General features: G+C 48.5%; 1 protein-coding gene across 8 annotated transcripts in view; it reads left to right on the top strand.

Moving 5' to 3' along the window:
- Nucleotides 1–466: 466 nt before the first annotated feature.
- Nucleotides 467–16,445, top strand: part of SEPTIN6 (septin 6) — a 72,544-nt gene continuing 56,565 nt past the window's right edge. For 3 of the 8 annotated variants that reach the window (XM_082610844.1, XM_082610845.1, XM_082610843.1), the window contains exons 1-2: nucleotides 795–1,092; nucleotides 14,798–14,912. In XM_082610844.1, coding sequence (XP_082466970.1) covers nucleotides 1,063–1,092; nucleotides 14,798–14,912 — 145 coding nt within the window. In that variant the 5' untranslated portion in view covers nucleotides 795–1,062. Of the gene's footprint in view, nucleotides 517–791; nucleotides 1,093–14,797; nucleotides 14,913–16,445 lie in introns of those variants that run through there. The other 5 variants (XM_082610846.1, XM_082610847.1, XM_082610841.1 and 2 more) reach the window with 4 other exon arrangements.

The raw sequence follows: 16,445 nt of genomic DNA, 5'->3' as shown, positions 1-16,445 counted from the left end.
GGGCGGGACAGAGCCACCGGAAGCAGCTCCGCGCCCCTCCCCAATATCCCCTTCTGTTGAGCTGGGAGCCTTCAGCCCCAAGCCCCTCCTCTGAGACTCCCCGGCGGTCGAGGCACTACGAGGGGGTGAGTCGTCTGAGCCTCCGTTCAGACGCTGAGCGTCTAGGGCCCGGTGGGGAGAGGAGGCGTGGGGTCCGTTTGTATTAAGTACCCAACGGTGGTGAGCTCGGAAAAGACAGCCCACAACACCCGCCGCGTGGAAACGCCAGGGCAGAAGGGGCGTGTCGTCTCAGGACCTTTGGCCTCGGACTCCGCAGGTCACAGCTCAACTGCTGGGCCCGCAGTGCGGCTCTCCCCAACCGCCTCCTTTCTAAGCTCCACCGTGGGGCGGCAGGTGTTCCAACTCGCCCCCGCCCCAGCAGCACTCCCGGGCCGGGGTGGGGGAGGTGGGGGGAGGTGTGGGGGAGCAGCGAGACTCCAGCGGCGGGCGCTCCCCTCCAAGCACCCAGAGATATCGGTGAGGAGGAAGAGGGGGTACAGGGGGCGGGGAGGAGAGAGAGGAGAACCGCAGGGCTCAGCCGCCGAGTTGTGCGCGGCGGGGGGGGGGGGAAGGGCGGGGGCTCCCTTCCAGCCTCCGGGGTCTGGGGACTCAGAGATGTAAGGCGAGAGCAGGGGTGTGTGAGACAATTCAGCAGAGGTCGGGACGTACCACGGAGCCCAGTGGCGAGGTGGAGGGGCAGAGGACGTGGTCACCGAGGGGAGCCCCCGCCCCCCTTCGCAAAGGCCTACAACTGAGGTTGCAGGGAGAGCCGGAACTAGGCTCGCGGGAGAGGGAAGCGGCGCGTTAAATCCGCCCCCTCCCCGCACCCGACTTCCGAGGGGGTGGGCGATAGAGGAGAGGTTGGAGCCGCGGCGAGGGGGCCCCTCCCTTGCACCTCCCCCCACCGGACTTGGTCGCGCCTGAAGTGTAACACTTTCTCTTTGTCGGAGGAGCTCCGCTGTTTCCTGTGCTGTAGCTCCCGTTGCGGCGGCGCCGGTGGCAGCCCTGGCGGAGGCAGGAGCGATGGCAGCGGCCGATATAGCTCGCCAGGCGGTGAGTGCGGGGCTTGGGTGCCAGCGCCAGGGCCGGGGGCCTTGGAAGGGCCGAGAGGACCTGGCCGCCGCCGCCTCCACCGCGAGAAGGGCAGTGGGCAGCATCCAGGAGCCAAGGCGCGGCGGGACTTCTGCTCCTGGGGTCAGCGACTCAGTCCCCTAGCCTCCCGTCCCCGAGAACCGTGGTGGCGTGCGGGTGGGGAGCCTTGTCCGGGTTGCGGGCCAGCGACTGAACTTGCATTGCCCAAGAGCTGCAGTCGGCGCCGCCGCCTCCCTGGCTGCAGCTGCGGCCCCGCCGCTGGGGCGTTGCCGAATGAATGGCCGCACTGGCCGCCAAGCCCTCCGGGTCCCCGGCACCCTGGCCTCGCTCCCTCTGGCTGCCGGGCCGCGCCCCTGCGCCCCGCAGCCCTCCGGGACCCGGGCCTCCTCAGCCAGAGGGGCTTGGGGCTGGGGTGAGCCTGGGGCAGGAGGCGGCGAGTGGTGAGGGGGGCGGGGAGGTGACTGGCTGGGGTAGGGTTTCTCCATATGCATTACATATGTGACTGCGTCTCTGTGTGTATCAGTGTGCATATGAGTGCACGCGCGCGCGCTCCTGCCTCCCCGGGCGGGCGGCGGTGCCTGGCTTGTCTTTGACCCTAGATGAGTCCGCCAGTTTCTTGGAGTGTGCTCGCCTCCCTGGTGCTTGTCCCTGGGTCCGGACGCTTCTCTCGCCGTCTGCTTGTGTTGTGTGCCTCTGGGTCCCATTTGTGCGTTTGTGTGCGGTGCAGTTCGCTGGCCTGTAGGTGGCTGGCTGCGTACTTCGGCGTGTTTCTGAGCACCTGACCAGGGTTTTGCGGGCCTCTGGGCAGGGGGATCTGTCTCCGGTGCGTGTTCAGTGTAACTGGGCTTGTGTGCCAAAACCTGTGGAGCTGGCTTCTTGTTATGGGGACTAAGGAAAATCAGTGCGACGCTTGCAAAATCGGTGCCCTCTCTCTCTTTTTGTTGGCAGCCGACTCTGGAAAAAAAACAAACTTCATTTAACGAACTGAAGTTTTCCAGTCTGGGATGTGCAGAGAAATTATACTGAAGTGACCCGAGGCTCCATGTTTGTTTTTTTAGACCAGAAGTTTAGTTGCCAAGGGAGGGGATGATTCCATTTGAGGGAACAACCTAGCCTTTCTATTCATCCATGGGTATCTGGGATTTTAAGAAGCCCACAATTACCAGCACCCTGAGGTGAGGAAGGAGAGTGAAGTAGAGGTAGGTCAGATCCCATGACACTAAATACTACTTGATGCAAATCTCTGAAACACACACACACACACACACACACACACACACACACGGTTTTTAAACCTTGTGGCTTACTTATTTAAGAAAATACTCCATGCAGTGCAATTTCAGTGCAAAAAATATACATAGCCTCTAGGTATTTGGTGTAATTGAAACTGATTTGTTTTCAAAATCTGAATCCAGAGTCTGATAGCATTTCCTCTACAGGAAATGGATACATTTATTCCATCCTCTTGTTCTTGTTTGGAAGGGCAAGGTGATTTCTTTGGAACCTCCCCCACCCCCCTGAAAGACCCCAGCATGGAGCTCCTTATGCAGTCATGATGTGGAAGGAGCAGCAGAAGATGGGAGACAGTGCTCTGTGATAATGGAATTTGAGAGAATTCTCTTCTCCCCAAGATTGGCACTGTAATATGTATTGCTTTAGTGTTTTGAGGGTTCCCAGAGTGCCTTTCTGCTCCTCCATTACCTGCATTTTAGAGATGGCATGCCTTATGTAGAGGAATTAGTCTCCTGGATTACACTTGCTCCATCCTTAGTGACCAAGAAGGACACTAGTGATTTTTCTTGTCAGCTAATTAATTTGCATCGACCTGCCCATACTCTCTCACCAGTCCCCCTAACCTGAATTAAGATTGCAGGGCCGATGTAGCAAAGGGGAACATTCCAGAAGTTTGTGTTTCACCTCCGGCAACCCAGAGATCCCCTTTGTTCTGCAAATGGAGGTGGGGGTGATTTAGGGCCACTTGGTTTGCTTTGCTTGTTTCCAGTTTGCTCTGGCTGGCCTTGCCCTACTGTATGATGAACATAATTGTATACCAGATTCTGAAGCTGAAAGAGCAGCCCCGAGCACTTGAGACCTTGTTATCGTGATAAATGGGTTTCTGGGAAAACTGACGTCACTCTCCATGCCCCCCTCCCCCAGCCAGTGAAGCTCTTGTTTATGTGTCATTTGTCTCTCTGCCTGCCTTTGTGTCTGCAAGAAGTTGTAATTCACCAGGGGAAGATGGAATTAACTCGGGAGGCCTTTGGACGTCTGGCTGCTGATTGTTTCTTCCTGTGAGCGAGTATCCAGGGTTTGGGAAAAGAAAACTGGAGACTAAACCTAAGTGTGACTGGAGTTCTCTTTAATGAGCTCTGAGACATGGTGCCCTGCAAGTAGTGCTCTGGTGTGTGTGAGGGATGGGCTGGCCTTTCCAGAGTCAGTTGAGGGTCACTCTGGCTTGTAAGGTAACATCATTAGTGACAAAAACAGACCTTAGAGTTGCTGGATAGGATCCTTATTTGGGCATGCATGCAACTTGGAAGTTCAGCTTTTGTGTATGGAATACAATCCCATCCCATCTGAATGAACACCACAAAGATTCTGTAGGACAAAACTGTTTCTTCATCATGTCCACAAGTGTTTATTTGATTGACTGCTAAGTGTCCGGCAGTATGGCTGGCTCTGGTCAACTATACCAGAGAAAAGGAGTAAACATAGTTCCTGGCTTTTACGCTTATTGCGGTCTAGTTGGAGAGACAACTTGTGGACACGGTGAAATAATTAGAGAACTATAGAAGATTCTTGGGATGTTTCCATCCCCAACCCCTGCCTGGGAGATGGCTTGGGCTGCTGTTAATATATACTCTGAGAGGTTCCATGACTTGTCCAAGGTAACTTGGCAAGGCACGGTGCAGCCAGGTAATGGTCTTTCTCCCTAAAGAAAGAGCTTGCAGGGCCTAACGCTGCCCTAGCTGTGCTGGGCCTGGGGCAACTGTTCCGGGGCAACTGTCCCAAGGCAGCCGCCTACAGGTGGCTGCACTCTGGTCTTGCTATCAAATGACACTTAACCTTGATTCCCATTGAAGTGCCCTGCCTCAGCCATCTCCACCACCTCGCACCAGAAGTCATATGATGCCCCAAGCAGGGAGAGGAAAACCCCAATATCCACCCATACCTCTATGCGAATACAGCACTGAAGAAAATTTGCATGGCCCCAAATATTAAAAATTCTTGAATCTAGGTCGAGGGTATATGAATGATCATTGTACTATTTTCCAACTTTTCTGTGTGTTTGAGACTTTTCAAAATTAAAAGTTGGAGGGAAATTACAGTGTCCGCCCTCCTCCTCACAAATGCACATGGCCCCTGCCCTCAGGGAGTTTACAGTCCAGTAGTGGAGGCAGACACAAATAACTATAGTTATCTTTGTGATGTGCTGCAGAGGAGAGCTACTGCCCGCTAGGATAATTCATTACAAGGGGACCTGATCCAGCAGTGGACGGGGCTGGGGGGCGGTGGGTGACAGGAAAGGCTTGCTGAGGGCTTTAACTAGGAAAAGGGTAGGTGTGAAGATGGGTGAGATCTCACTTCTGCTCCCAGGCTGGGAACATTTCATTTGTTAATTCATGTACTTTTGTTTTCATTCATTCCTTCAACATGTGTTTATTGGGCACCGACTCTGCCAGGCCCTGTGCCAGGTGCTGGGTATATAGTGGTGGCCACGGCACACACGACAGCCCTCTCAGAGCTTCCACGTGAGAGGCCGGTATAAGCCCCGTTTCCTCTTCATATCCTAAAGCCTGGAAATGTGAGTGTTCGCGGCATTCTTATTACAAAACTGCATTACAGCTGAGTGGTTTGTCTGTATAGTATAATGAGATTTTGATCTGCAGTCATGTGCACAGCATTTACTTTGTAGAGTCTCTGCTGTAAATTTTCTATTAATTGCTGGCTTTGTTACCCAGTATGGCCCCTCCCTTTTTGTGCTGTAAGGGAGCGAACCCGTTGCATTAGCCTAAGCAAAACTAATTAGAAAGATAAGTCCCCTGGATAAAGGTATTCCAGAACTAAATAGGACTGATCTCTGGACTTGCCTGGGTTTCTGGATTATCGGAGCCTTGGTTTCGTATTAGCATGAACAATTGAGGAGCGCTTTCAGTTGCATTTACGTTAAAACCACATTCCAGAAAGAAAGAGACAGAGAAAAGAAAAGAAAGAATACCGTAGATAAGTGTAGCGTGTCTCTTTCAACGATCTCAAAACGCTTCCATCTGTATGATTTCATTTTCCCCAGCAGCTTCCTGGATGAGTATTACTGTTCTTTTCATTTTATGGGTTCAGGGAGACCAAATGACTTAGTTCAAAGTGTTATTGCTGGTCAGTGGATGAAGCAATGAAACACCTTCCAGATGACACAGATTCGTTTTTATAAAAAAGACTCCGGCCTTTTCATCACATTTCCAAGAAATAAAAATCCTGCCATGTCCCCTCTTCCCCATCTTTTCACTGCGCCCCCCCCAGCCCCACCTCAGTATACTCATGGAGGTCTAGAAGAGTATACTTGGGTGCTTTGAAGACTCTCTGATGTTAAAAAGTATTCTCAGCTTAAACCCCAGATAGCACAGTCATGGCTATGTGTGGGCTTCCTTTCTTCCTTCCTTCCCTCCCTCCCTCCCCTCCCCTCCCTCCCTCCCCTCCCTCTCCTCCCCCCTCCCTCCCTCCTTTCCTTCCCCTCCCTCCCCTCCCCTCCCTCCTCCCCCTCCTTTCCCCCTCCCTCCCTCCCTTCCTTCCCTCCCCTCCCCTCCCTCCCTTCCCTCCCCTCCGTCTCCTCCCTCCCCTCCCCTCCCTCCTCCCCCTCCTTTCCCCCTCCCTCCCTCCCTCCCTTCCTTCCTTCCCTCCCCTCCCTTCCTCCCCTCCCCTCCCTCCCTTCCCTCCCCTCCATCTCCTCCCTCCCCTCCCCTCCCTCCTCCCCCTCCTTTCCCCCTCCCTCCCTCCCTCCCTCCCTTCCCTCCCCTCCCTCCCCTCCCTCCCCTCCGTCTCCTCCCTCCCCTCCCCTCCCTCCCTCCCTCCCTCCCTTCCTTCTTTCCCTCCCCTCCCTCCTTTCCTTCCTTCCTTCCTTCCTTCCTTCCTTCCTTCCTTCCTTTCCCATACTTTAAATAAAAATCTTGGAGCCACCAGCCACGTAATGATGGATTATTTTAAGTAACAACTGGAGGAGGCGCACAGAATAAATTTGAAACATAGACCCTTCCTCCTCGGTTTGGCAGGAGGCTTCTGCTGCCTGCACAGAGGAAGGACCACATGCTCAGGAGGGGGAGATAACGTTCCCGCTTCTGCAGTGTCTTCTCATTAGAGGCAGCCATCTGCTGAATTATGCAGCACGCTCTCCGCTGGCCCTGCAGTGGGGTCATCCCTTCCACTCACTTAAAGGTGACTGGGCAAAAGATTCGCGGGCCTTCTTGGGGACAGGAGCCAGGGCTCAGGTTTCTCCTGCCAGGGCCCTCTCGGGAGCAGAGCTCTGCTTTCACGGCCCTGATGAGGTGTGAGGTCGTGTTCAGTTTCCTTTCGCAGCAGAGGCCCCCAGCTCTGAGCACTGGCGCTGAGGCAGGAACTGGGTTTTTTCAGATCCCCTTTAAATGAGACCAGATGGAGGCAGAGGCAAATTCAGGCTCCCTAGAGGACAGCTGGGCATTCATCCAGAGGCCTGTGGGTAAACCTTTTTTTTTTTCTCTTTTTAACAGATTGGAGATGACAATGGCCAGAACACCTAGGAAACTCTAAATGGCCTGATTTGAAGGGAATCTGTCAGGCTTCTGTGGGAAAGTTGACCCACCCTGGGCAAGGGTCACCCCTGGCTGAGGTGGAGATATTTTACCTAGAATCTGGCTGGTTGGGTTCGGTAGCCCTGGGGCTCTTGAGCAGAGGCCAGGCTGAGGCTCAGGCTTGAGTCAGCAGTGAGGGAAATGGGAGCTAGAGGCGGGAGAGAAGATGCAGAAGAGGGGCACCAGCGTCTCCTGGCCTCCACCGCCTCAGTTGCCTTCTGTGGGCCAGAGGCGCCTTGGTGAGCCCACAGGCTTCTGGGTCATTTTCCATGACCCTTCTCCTCCCGACTGGCATCAGCCACAAGCCCAATGTCCCAGAATTGTAGCAGCAGAAAGAAATCTATGTGCCACTTGAGTCAGCTTTTCCATTTGAGAGCGGCGGTCTGCTTGACAGGGCCCTGGGTCCCAGCACCACTCTCTGCCACTAAATCACTCTGTGACTCGGGACAAGTCACTTCCTGCCTCTGAGTCTCTGTTTCTCTTTTTGTCAAATGCGCGGGTTGGATTAAGTGATCTTTAAGGGTGTTTCCAGCTCTGACATTGTACACTTCTTGTGTTTCCTCCAGCCTAATTTCTTTTACGTCCTTGCCTGCTTCTGCTTCCAAATGAGGTGGCGGAACTTAACTCCACCCCTTCCCTGCTTTGACTCCTTGAGCTGGGTGGGGAGACAGCTGTAGAGAAAGCAAGTCTGTGCTTTTAGCTCAGCAGGGTCTCTGGAACTGGAATAGAAACAAACAACCCTTCACATATTGTCTGTCCGTCCGTGTAGGTGTATATAGCTATTGACTTCCTATAAAGGTACGTGACAGCTGAATTTTTGTCTATTGAATCCCCTTTTACATGCACTAGGAGAGCTGGCTATTTAATAGAATCCTGCTGTGAATCCTTTTATAGAAAAAAGCCACTCTGGAATTGATCCGGTGTATTAAAATCCAGAGTTCCATCTATTGGATTTGCCAAAACTGGGCCTTCTCCCTGTATGGTGAGAATGCTTTCCTTTGTGCTTCGTCAGGATCCCCTAAGCTGCTCCCCCACTGAAAAGCACTGGGGCCCCTAAGGGGTGCTGCTAGCTTTGGCAGGTTTTATTTCTCCTCGGAAAGGCCCCCAGATCTCTCTCTCCCAGTTCAGGGCATCACTACTACTGTCAGTTTCCTCTCAGCTCAGCTTAATCGGAGCCAGGGAAGTCGTGACGTTTGATGTGTTAGGCATATTGGAGTTGTTGTTGTTTTAACCTCTGGGAACTTAGCAGTGCTCTTGTGGTTCTTATGGCTGATCATATGGGATAATAAGTGGCATTCACTCCCTTGGTAACACGAGAGGTAGCAGATAGGGCTATCATCCACCTGATTGTTTCAGCAAGACTTTTTGCTGCATGTTTCAGGGTCTGTAATTTGACTTTGACTCCTGGTTCACATGAATCTTTATAAGAATAAGGCATACTGTATAATAATGTTATATTGCATATAAATATGTTATAATAAGAAGAATAATAAGGTTTTATTGTATTATTGGGAAAATAAATGTTTTATATACAATAAAACTGCCAGAAAGCTGAATACTTCACCAAATTTTCTGGTTATCTGTACATAAAGCAACTTTTTGGCTGTAACTAAAGATTTTGCTAAAATATCTGAGGCCACTTTTCTGCCTAGGAAAGTATCATCATAGAATCTTAAAAAAATAATATTTTAATTCTGATTATAAAAGTAAAATATGGGGCTTCCCTGGTGGCACAGTGGTTGAGAGTCCGCCTGCCGATGCAGGGGACATGGGATCGTGCCCCAGTCTGGGAAGATCCCACATGCCGCGCAGCGGCTGGGCCTGTGAGCCATGGCCGCTGAGCCTGCGCGTCCGGAGCCTGTGCTCCGCAACGGGAGAGGCCACAACAGTGAGAGGCCCGCGTACCGCCAAAAAAAAAAAAAAAAAAGTAAAATATGCCTCCTGTAGAAAATTTGGAAAACAGAAAAGCAGCAGCTCCAAGCCAAAAGCAACCATTCTCACCATTTTGGTATATATTCTTCCAAGTTTTTAAAAATGCATGCATACTTTTTTCCCTCATGATTGGGATGATCTTGTATACACAGGGTATTGTTTTTGTTTCTTATCTAACAGCATTTGGTGATCATTTTCCTATGCCATTAAATATTCTGAGAATATATTTTTATCAGCTGTTTAATATTCCATCATGCATCATTGAACTATTCATTGAGTTTGAGCGTCCTGAAGATTTGCAGCGTCTCTCAGAGATTGATATTCAGAGCTGGGGAGGGAGATAGGGGAAGGGAAGGTGTGAGAGATCAGGCCCACCAGTAAGTGACACGTGGGGCTGCCGGAGAGAATCCTATTTCAGTGTTTCTGTCCTTTCCTAGCATATTTGTGCCAAGGCCAGAGGAGAAAGTTGGGGACAAGCCCGGTCTTTGGCCATGAGTTCCAAACTTTTTGTTTTGATCATGTCCTTCAGAATGACAGCTACTAACGTGGCCACCCCAGTTTTAAACGGAGGCCAGAAATTCTCCGTCGACACAGATGCGTCCTCAGTTTCCGGAGGCTACCTACATGGCTTGCGTCCTATGCCACAAAGGTTGGAAGGGGGGAGGGGGGCAGGGGTTGTCCACTTGGGTGCTTATGGGACCCTTTATTTTCAGAATCACAGCAAGGGGAGAACGATGCACAGCTGGAACTGCCCTCACCCGTTCTTCATAACACGAACCTCCCGACTATTTAATTAAAACACGCAATCGGTGTGTCCTCGGGGGAGGAGGCGGAAGAGAAAGACAGCGTTGTTTCTGCCTGTGATATGAAATGTGGTATAATGTATTTCAAGACCGCAGGTGACTGCAGATGAGGAGAAAACAGGAAATGTAATTGAGGAGGGGAGTGGGGCCTCTCCCAGTTCTCAGGAGCACGCTGTCATTTTTGCCTGCCTTTTAGCTCCTCTCAGACGCTGCAGCCTAATTACCCCTGCCGCAAAGCTGAGCCAGAACTCGCTTTTCGTGTATTAAAAATATTTTTTAAATTACACAGGTAATGTGTGAATACATTCATGCTGTAAAAGAATCAAACAATGCAGAAGCACACTGACTACCCCCCCTGAGTAAGCCCCTAGTTCCAGTCCCTTCCCCTGAGGTACCCTGAGTTCTAGGTGTGGTGGGTGTCTTTTTAGTCCCCTTTCTCTCACATACATTTAAGTGCAAATACATGCGGAGGGTATTTTTGCATATATGGCCTCATGCTGTGCTTATTGTTCTACAGTTTCTTTTTTTCTATATTATAATATGTCTTAGAGATATTCCGATCAGTACCTATAGACTACTGCATTCTTTTTTTTATTATTATTGGAGTATAGTTGATTTACAATGTTGTGTTAGTTTCTGCTGTACAGCAAATGAATCAGTTATCCATACACATATATCCACTCTCTTTTAGATTCTTTTCCTATATAGGCCATTACAGAGTACTGAGTAGAGTTCCCTGTGCTATACAGTAGGGCCTTATTGGTTAACTATTTTATATATAGTAGTGTGTATATGTCCATCCCAGTCTCCCAATATATCCCTACCCACCCTTACCCCCTTGTAACCATTAGTTTATTTTCTACCTCTGTGACTCTGTTTCTAGACCTACTGCATTCTTCTTAATGGCTGCGGAATATACCAGAATATGCACGTACCATAATTTAGTTAACTGTTTGGTTTTTCTGTCACAACCTATGAAACACCCGAACGAACTTTTTGGCCAATCCAATATTTTTCCCACTGTCGGACATTTAGTTTGTTTTTTCTTCTAGGTTTTCAGTATTATAAATAATTCTGTAATGAGTTTCCTTGTACTGTACGTGGACCTTTGTACGGGCATGTGAGTCTCTGTAGAGTAGATCCCGAGGGGAGGTTGCAGGTCACGGGAGATGGGCCATTTAACATTTTGCTGGCTGTGGCCTTTCTAGCCTCTCAGTTCAAAGCGTCAAACATGGCACCACCTGCTACTCAAGATGATAACTTAAGGTTTTAGTGTCAGACGTCCTGGGCCAAGTTGCCAGTTCCATCTCCTTTTGTGCACTTTGTAATCCAGGGAACATTCAATTGACTGCAATCAAAGCAGTCAGGACCTCAATTAATCAGGCCACGTTAAGGAGAAAGAGGAAAGAGATAAGCTATCGGAGGTTTAGAGAGGGAAGAGGGAAGAAACTTCCAGGGGCTGTCCAGGGGTCAGTGTCCATTCAGCCCAGTGTCCTGTCCTTTTCACCGTTAAGTATTTACCTCTGAACAATGAGGACTGATGTTCATAACGGTGACCTTGACATCTTCTAAGATTCATCAAAGCAGGAGTGAATGGTGCTCGCCAGGCAGGATTTCCTAAAGCAGGAACTGCATATACAAATTCATTTTCGAAGCTTTCTCAACTACAAGGATTGAGACACACAGTTTGCTGCTTAAATCTTGATTAGCAAGAAAGACGCATTACCCAGATTCCATGTTCCCTAGTCCCCAAACCTTCCAGTTAACTTAGGTGTATTGGACACCGGGTAAAAAGATACAGAAGAAAAAAGGATTCTAAAAGTTAGCAGTGGACTTTACCAAATCCAGACCAATGGTCGTTTCTCTGTAATTCTTCCTAACTTCAATCTTGGCCTCTGGTGATAGAAAACTATTGGGTCATCTCTTACTTTTCTGATCATCCCCCCACCCCTTGGAAGAATTCTCTTCATCTTCCCATTCCTTACTTGTGGGCATTGCTTATATTCAGTCCTTAGTTCTTTTCTCCCTGTACTGTCTCTTGAAGAACACATCCAGTTTCATACCTCTCACTGCTAAATTTATATCTCAGTCCTGAATTCTCCCTGAGCCTACAATCCCATATTGCTAAGTACTTAGTGGGTAGATGTGTCACCATAAAATCAAAACTATCTTGTTTTCTTCAGTATAGAAAATGCTTTTACAAATCCAGAAGAGAAAGACAAAGCACCCATTTTAAGAAAATGGACAAAGACATGAATAGGCAACTCGCATATACATAGACACAATACACATCTGTAGTTGAACAATAAAAAAAGTTCACTCTCACTAATAAAATGCATATGAAGTTACATGATGCCATTTTGCAATGATTCAATTCACAATGGTTAAAAAGCCTCAAACTCAGTGCTGGTCTAAGTATGTGTAAATAGACACTCGCATACTGGCGTTAGAAATAGACATTTGTAATATTCTCTGTTGAATGATTTCTCAGTGTGTACCAAAGTCTTTCCAATGTGTGTGGCCTTGGACCCAGCAGGCTTTAATTCTAGGAATTTAGCTTAAGGAAATAATCAGAGACTATGCAAACCGGTAAGAACAAGAATTATTACTTATAATGTTGAAAACTTGGAAACACGCTAAATGTCTAGTAGTGGAAGACATTTCACTGGTTGAGAAAATGTGGTAAATTCCTACAATGGAATGCTATGTGGCCAAAAAAGTAATGTTTTAGAAGTATACTTAATTACTCAAGAGAACATCCATACTATATTAGGGTGATGAAAAGGAATATACAGGATTATTAAGCCAGGTGATGAAAAGGAATATACAGGATTATCCCTATTTTGTAAAAATAAATAAATAAATAAATAAATATTATATGTAGACTGTAGGGAAATACATGTAAATACTAATAGTGATTATCTCTGTAGAGTGATATTATGGGTGATTTTTATTTTCTTCTTTATAATTTTCTATATGTTTTAAAATTTCTACAGCGAACATGGATTACTCTTATAAAAAACCTGACAAATGTAATTTTAAAATAATGGCTATTTAAAACTAGAATCTTCGACTTTTCCACTAAAGCACCCTTTCCTGGCTTCCCTCTTTCTGCCCTTGGTGCCATCAATCCAATCTCCCAGGCGTAGGACCTTGCAGCCTTATAGCTTTGATTGCTCCCACACTCTCTGCCCAATCATTCACCGAGTCTCATCCTTTCTTCAGGACGGCTCTCAAATTTGTTCCTCCCTCCTGAGTCCCAAGTCAGATCAGTTCACTTCAAGCAGCATTTATCGTCACAGTGCCTGGCTGTCACTCTGCCAGTTCAGCATTATTGGAGTCCTCTCCTAATACGTCTTCCTGCCCCTTCTCCCTCTCTCCTCCCATCGATCAAGCGCCCTGCAGCTGGAATGATCTTTTGAAAAGACTACTTGTGTCATGGCCCTCCCTGCTCAAAACACTCAAAATGCCCCTTTCAAACCCCATTGCCTAGGGAATAAAGGCCATACTCTTTCTTCTGCTATTTAGGGCTCTCACAGCACTGGGCTAGGTGGGAGATAACTGTGGGCACGTGGGAGGTGCTTGGGTGAGGCTTGACAATGAAATAAATCTTTAAGAATAAGATGTGGAGTTCTCCCCACTGCCCTTCACTGTCTTCAGTTTGAAAATTCCCTTTCCTCATCTTTTGGCACTTGCACCAGATGCCCTGGAGCACTTGAAGTTTCATGGTGCTGAATCTGGACACAGGAAGAGGCAGCCGGGGGTGATGATATATGGCTCAGGAAACCTCAACTCTGAGTCCCTCCCAATTTCCAATGCCTGTTAAGTAGGAGGCGCCATCAAGAAAGCATATTGGCTCTTAGGCTTCTGTCTCCCCTGCAGTCCTGAGGACCAAGAATGAAAAGTGGGAAACTTACATCTTTTTTTTTTAAAAAAAATAATTAATTAATTTTTAGCTGTGTTGGCTCTTTGTTGCTGCGTGCAGGCTTTCTCTAGTTGCTGTGAGCAGGGGCTACTCTTCATTGCGGTGCGTGGGCTTCTTATTGCATGGCTTCCCTTGTTGCGGAGCATGGGCTCTAGGCATGCGGGCTTCAGTAGCTGTGGCTCGCGGGCTCTAGAGCTCAGGGTCAGTAGTTGTGGCGCATGGGCTTAGTTGTTCCATGGCACGTGGGATCTTACCGGACCAGGGATCGAACCCGTGTCCCCTGCATTGGCAGGCGGATTCTTAACCACTGCGCCACCAGGGAAGCCCCTTACATTTTTTTTTTGATTGCTTTGATAAAAAGATGGAGAAAATGGTGAGGGAAAGCAAAAGAGGGTGAATGTAGCCCTGAGTGATGCAGGCCACTCATGAAACCCAGCTGTCTTCAGGTACCCCTCTGGGGCCCAGAATATACCAACCAGGACTGAATGATGGCATATGGTTGTCTGTTGAGACTACTCCACTGGAGGGTGTGGGGTGAGATATGTGAGGGTAACAATCTTGCCAGATGGCAGTCACGGGCATGAGGGATACTTAGTTGTGGCATGCGTGCGGGATCTAGTTCTCTGACAAGGGATTGAACCTGGGCCCCCTGCACATTGGGAGCGAGGAGTCTTACCCACTGGACCACCAGGGAAGTCCCGAGAAGAGAAATTGCTTTTTGAAGTCCCTTTGTCATATTTACTGAACACTTATACGTATTCCAGGCATTGTACTAAGCTCGTTACGTGTGTTGGCATATTTAAGTCTCCCAATCATCTGTAAGGTAATATTATCTCATTTGACAGATGTGAAAGGAAACTGAGTCTCTGTGAGGAGAATGAACCCAAGGCTGGGAACCTTCTCACCCCCTGCCCCCCTGCCCTCCCACCCCTTACGAGCCCCCTCTGTAGTTTGCTGTGTCTGGAACTATGTGATGTTCATTATGGAGCCTCAAGGACGACTGTACCCAAGAATCCATGATTTCTAAGCGAATGGGTCATTTTGCTTTGGATCAGGGACTAGCTAAGGGGAGATGGGCCCCAGTGGGTGTTAATTCCTAGCACAGAGAGCATTTGGATGGGGAAGTGAGACCCAGGTTGCTTTTAAGCACATTTTCATTTTCTCCCCTCCCTCCCCTTCCAAATTAGGGTGAAGGTTGCCGAACTGTCCCCCTGGCTGGACATGTGGGGTTTGACAGCTTGCCCGACCAGCTGGTGAATAAGTCAATCAGCGAGGGCTTCTGCTTCAACATCCTGTGTGTGGGTGAGTATTTCCATAGCAGGAAATTCTGTTACAGAATATGGATCCTTAATGGCTGGGTGTGGCTCTGGAGGTTATTAGGTTCAATAGTGTGTCATTCTGTTCTATTTGCAGGAGTGTTTTTGCCCCTCTTCTTTTATCCCTTTGCTTGTTTTGGTGAGCAGCTGGCTGTAGTTACATTTTCCCCTGCCCAGACCAGAATGCGGGGCAATACCTTGAGGGGAGCTGAGCTGTGTGACACCCAGTGGAAATTCTGTAAGGGAGCTGGCTGGCTCAGCTCCTCTTATCAGGTTTGTTCTGACTGCAGAAAATAGGAGCCAGGGCAGAATTGGGAGGGAGGTAATGGCTGTGGAAAGATGCCTGCTTACCAGCTGTGGGCAGTGGGTTGGGTCTGTCTGTTTCCTCTGCAGCCCTGCTGTGCTTGGTACAGTTTGAGCTCTGTGCAGGGACCACACAGCTGTGTGCCAGATTCTTTTTATTCCCTTTAAGTGTATCTGTGCCTGGACCTTTAGTCTCAAGTGTGGGAACCATGTCTTAGTCACCTCTAGTCACCTCTACTGTGCTAATTACAGCACAAAGAGAGTTCAATAATGTATGTGAAATGAATGCATGAATTATCCCCGCAGGAACCACTCACTACATCTCTCAAACACTTTCCCATGTTAACAATTTGGGTCATTACTAGGACTCTGAGAAGTGAACAGACCAAGTGGCATTCATATCCTCATGGAACAGACGGAGACCAAGAAACTCAGGGGGATGAGGGACTTACCTGAGGCAACACAGAATAAGTGGCAGAGCCATGACAAGGACCCAGGTCTGCCTGACCCTTTGTCCCTCCCACTGCTTCGGTAACCGCTGCCACAGACATCTCTTGAGAATGCAGAAGCACTTTGGAAACCGTCAGCACCAACCAAACAAATCTCAGGAACAGCAGTTCCTTGACATTCTTTGAGAATCTCTCCTTAGACCTTAAATAATGCCAAATTTGCAAACACGATCACAGTGTATAATTTTCACTATACAGTGCAGTAAGGCATACCTGCATATTTTTAGTGACATACCTCCAAACCTTAATGATTCTATAAATACCATAATAATGGCAGTTTTCATGCCGGTCGGAACACTCAAAACACGTCTGCTAATTGTCTTTTCCTCTTTTTATACAGAGCATAGGGGGAATTCATTCATACTGAGTGTGTGAACCACTACTGAATTGGATATTCTACTCCCTAATGTAGTCTAAAGTTCTGTTTTGTAACTAAGGTTATTCATTTTCTTGGACTCTGTTTTTTCTTCTCCCTCCCTGGCACTCCTCAGATCATTTTCTGTCGGAGAATTAGCTACACGCTCAAGGACAAGTAGAGAAAACAAAGCCACTTCTAAGTATGGTTGACAGGCAATCAGCTAGGCCCACTCACTAGTGAAATGACTCACTCTCACGCACCAGCTTTGGAACCTATGAGATGAAAATATGTGCTTCACAGATTTACATATCATGGGCCTGAGTGTGCAGATCTAGGCTGTTAATTCTTC

The sequence above is a fragment of the Mesoplodon mirus genome, assembly GCF_964341445.2.
Source record: "Mesoplodon mirus genome assembly, chromosome: X".
Taxonomy (NCBI): Eukaryota; Metazoa; Chordata; class Mammalia; order Artiodactyla; family Ziphiidae; genus Mesoplodon; species Mesoplodon mirus.
The sequence above is the reverse complement of the archived record's forward strand: the minus strand, read 5'-3'. Positions and strand labels throughout refer to the sequence as shown.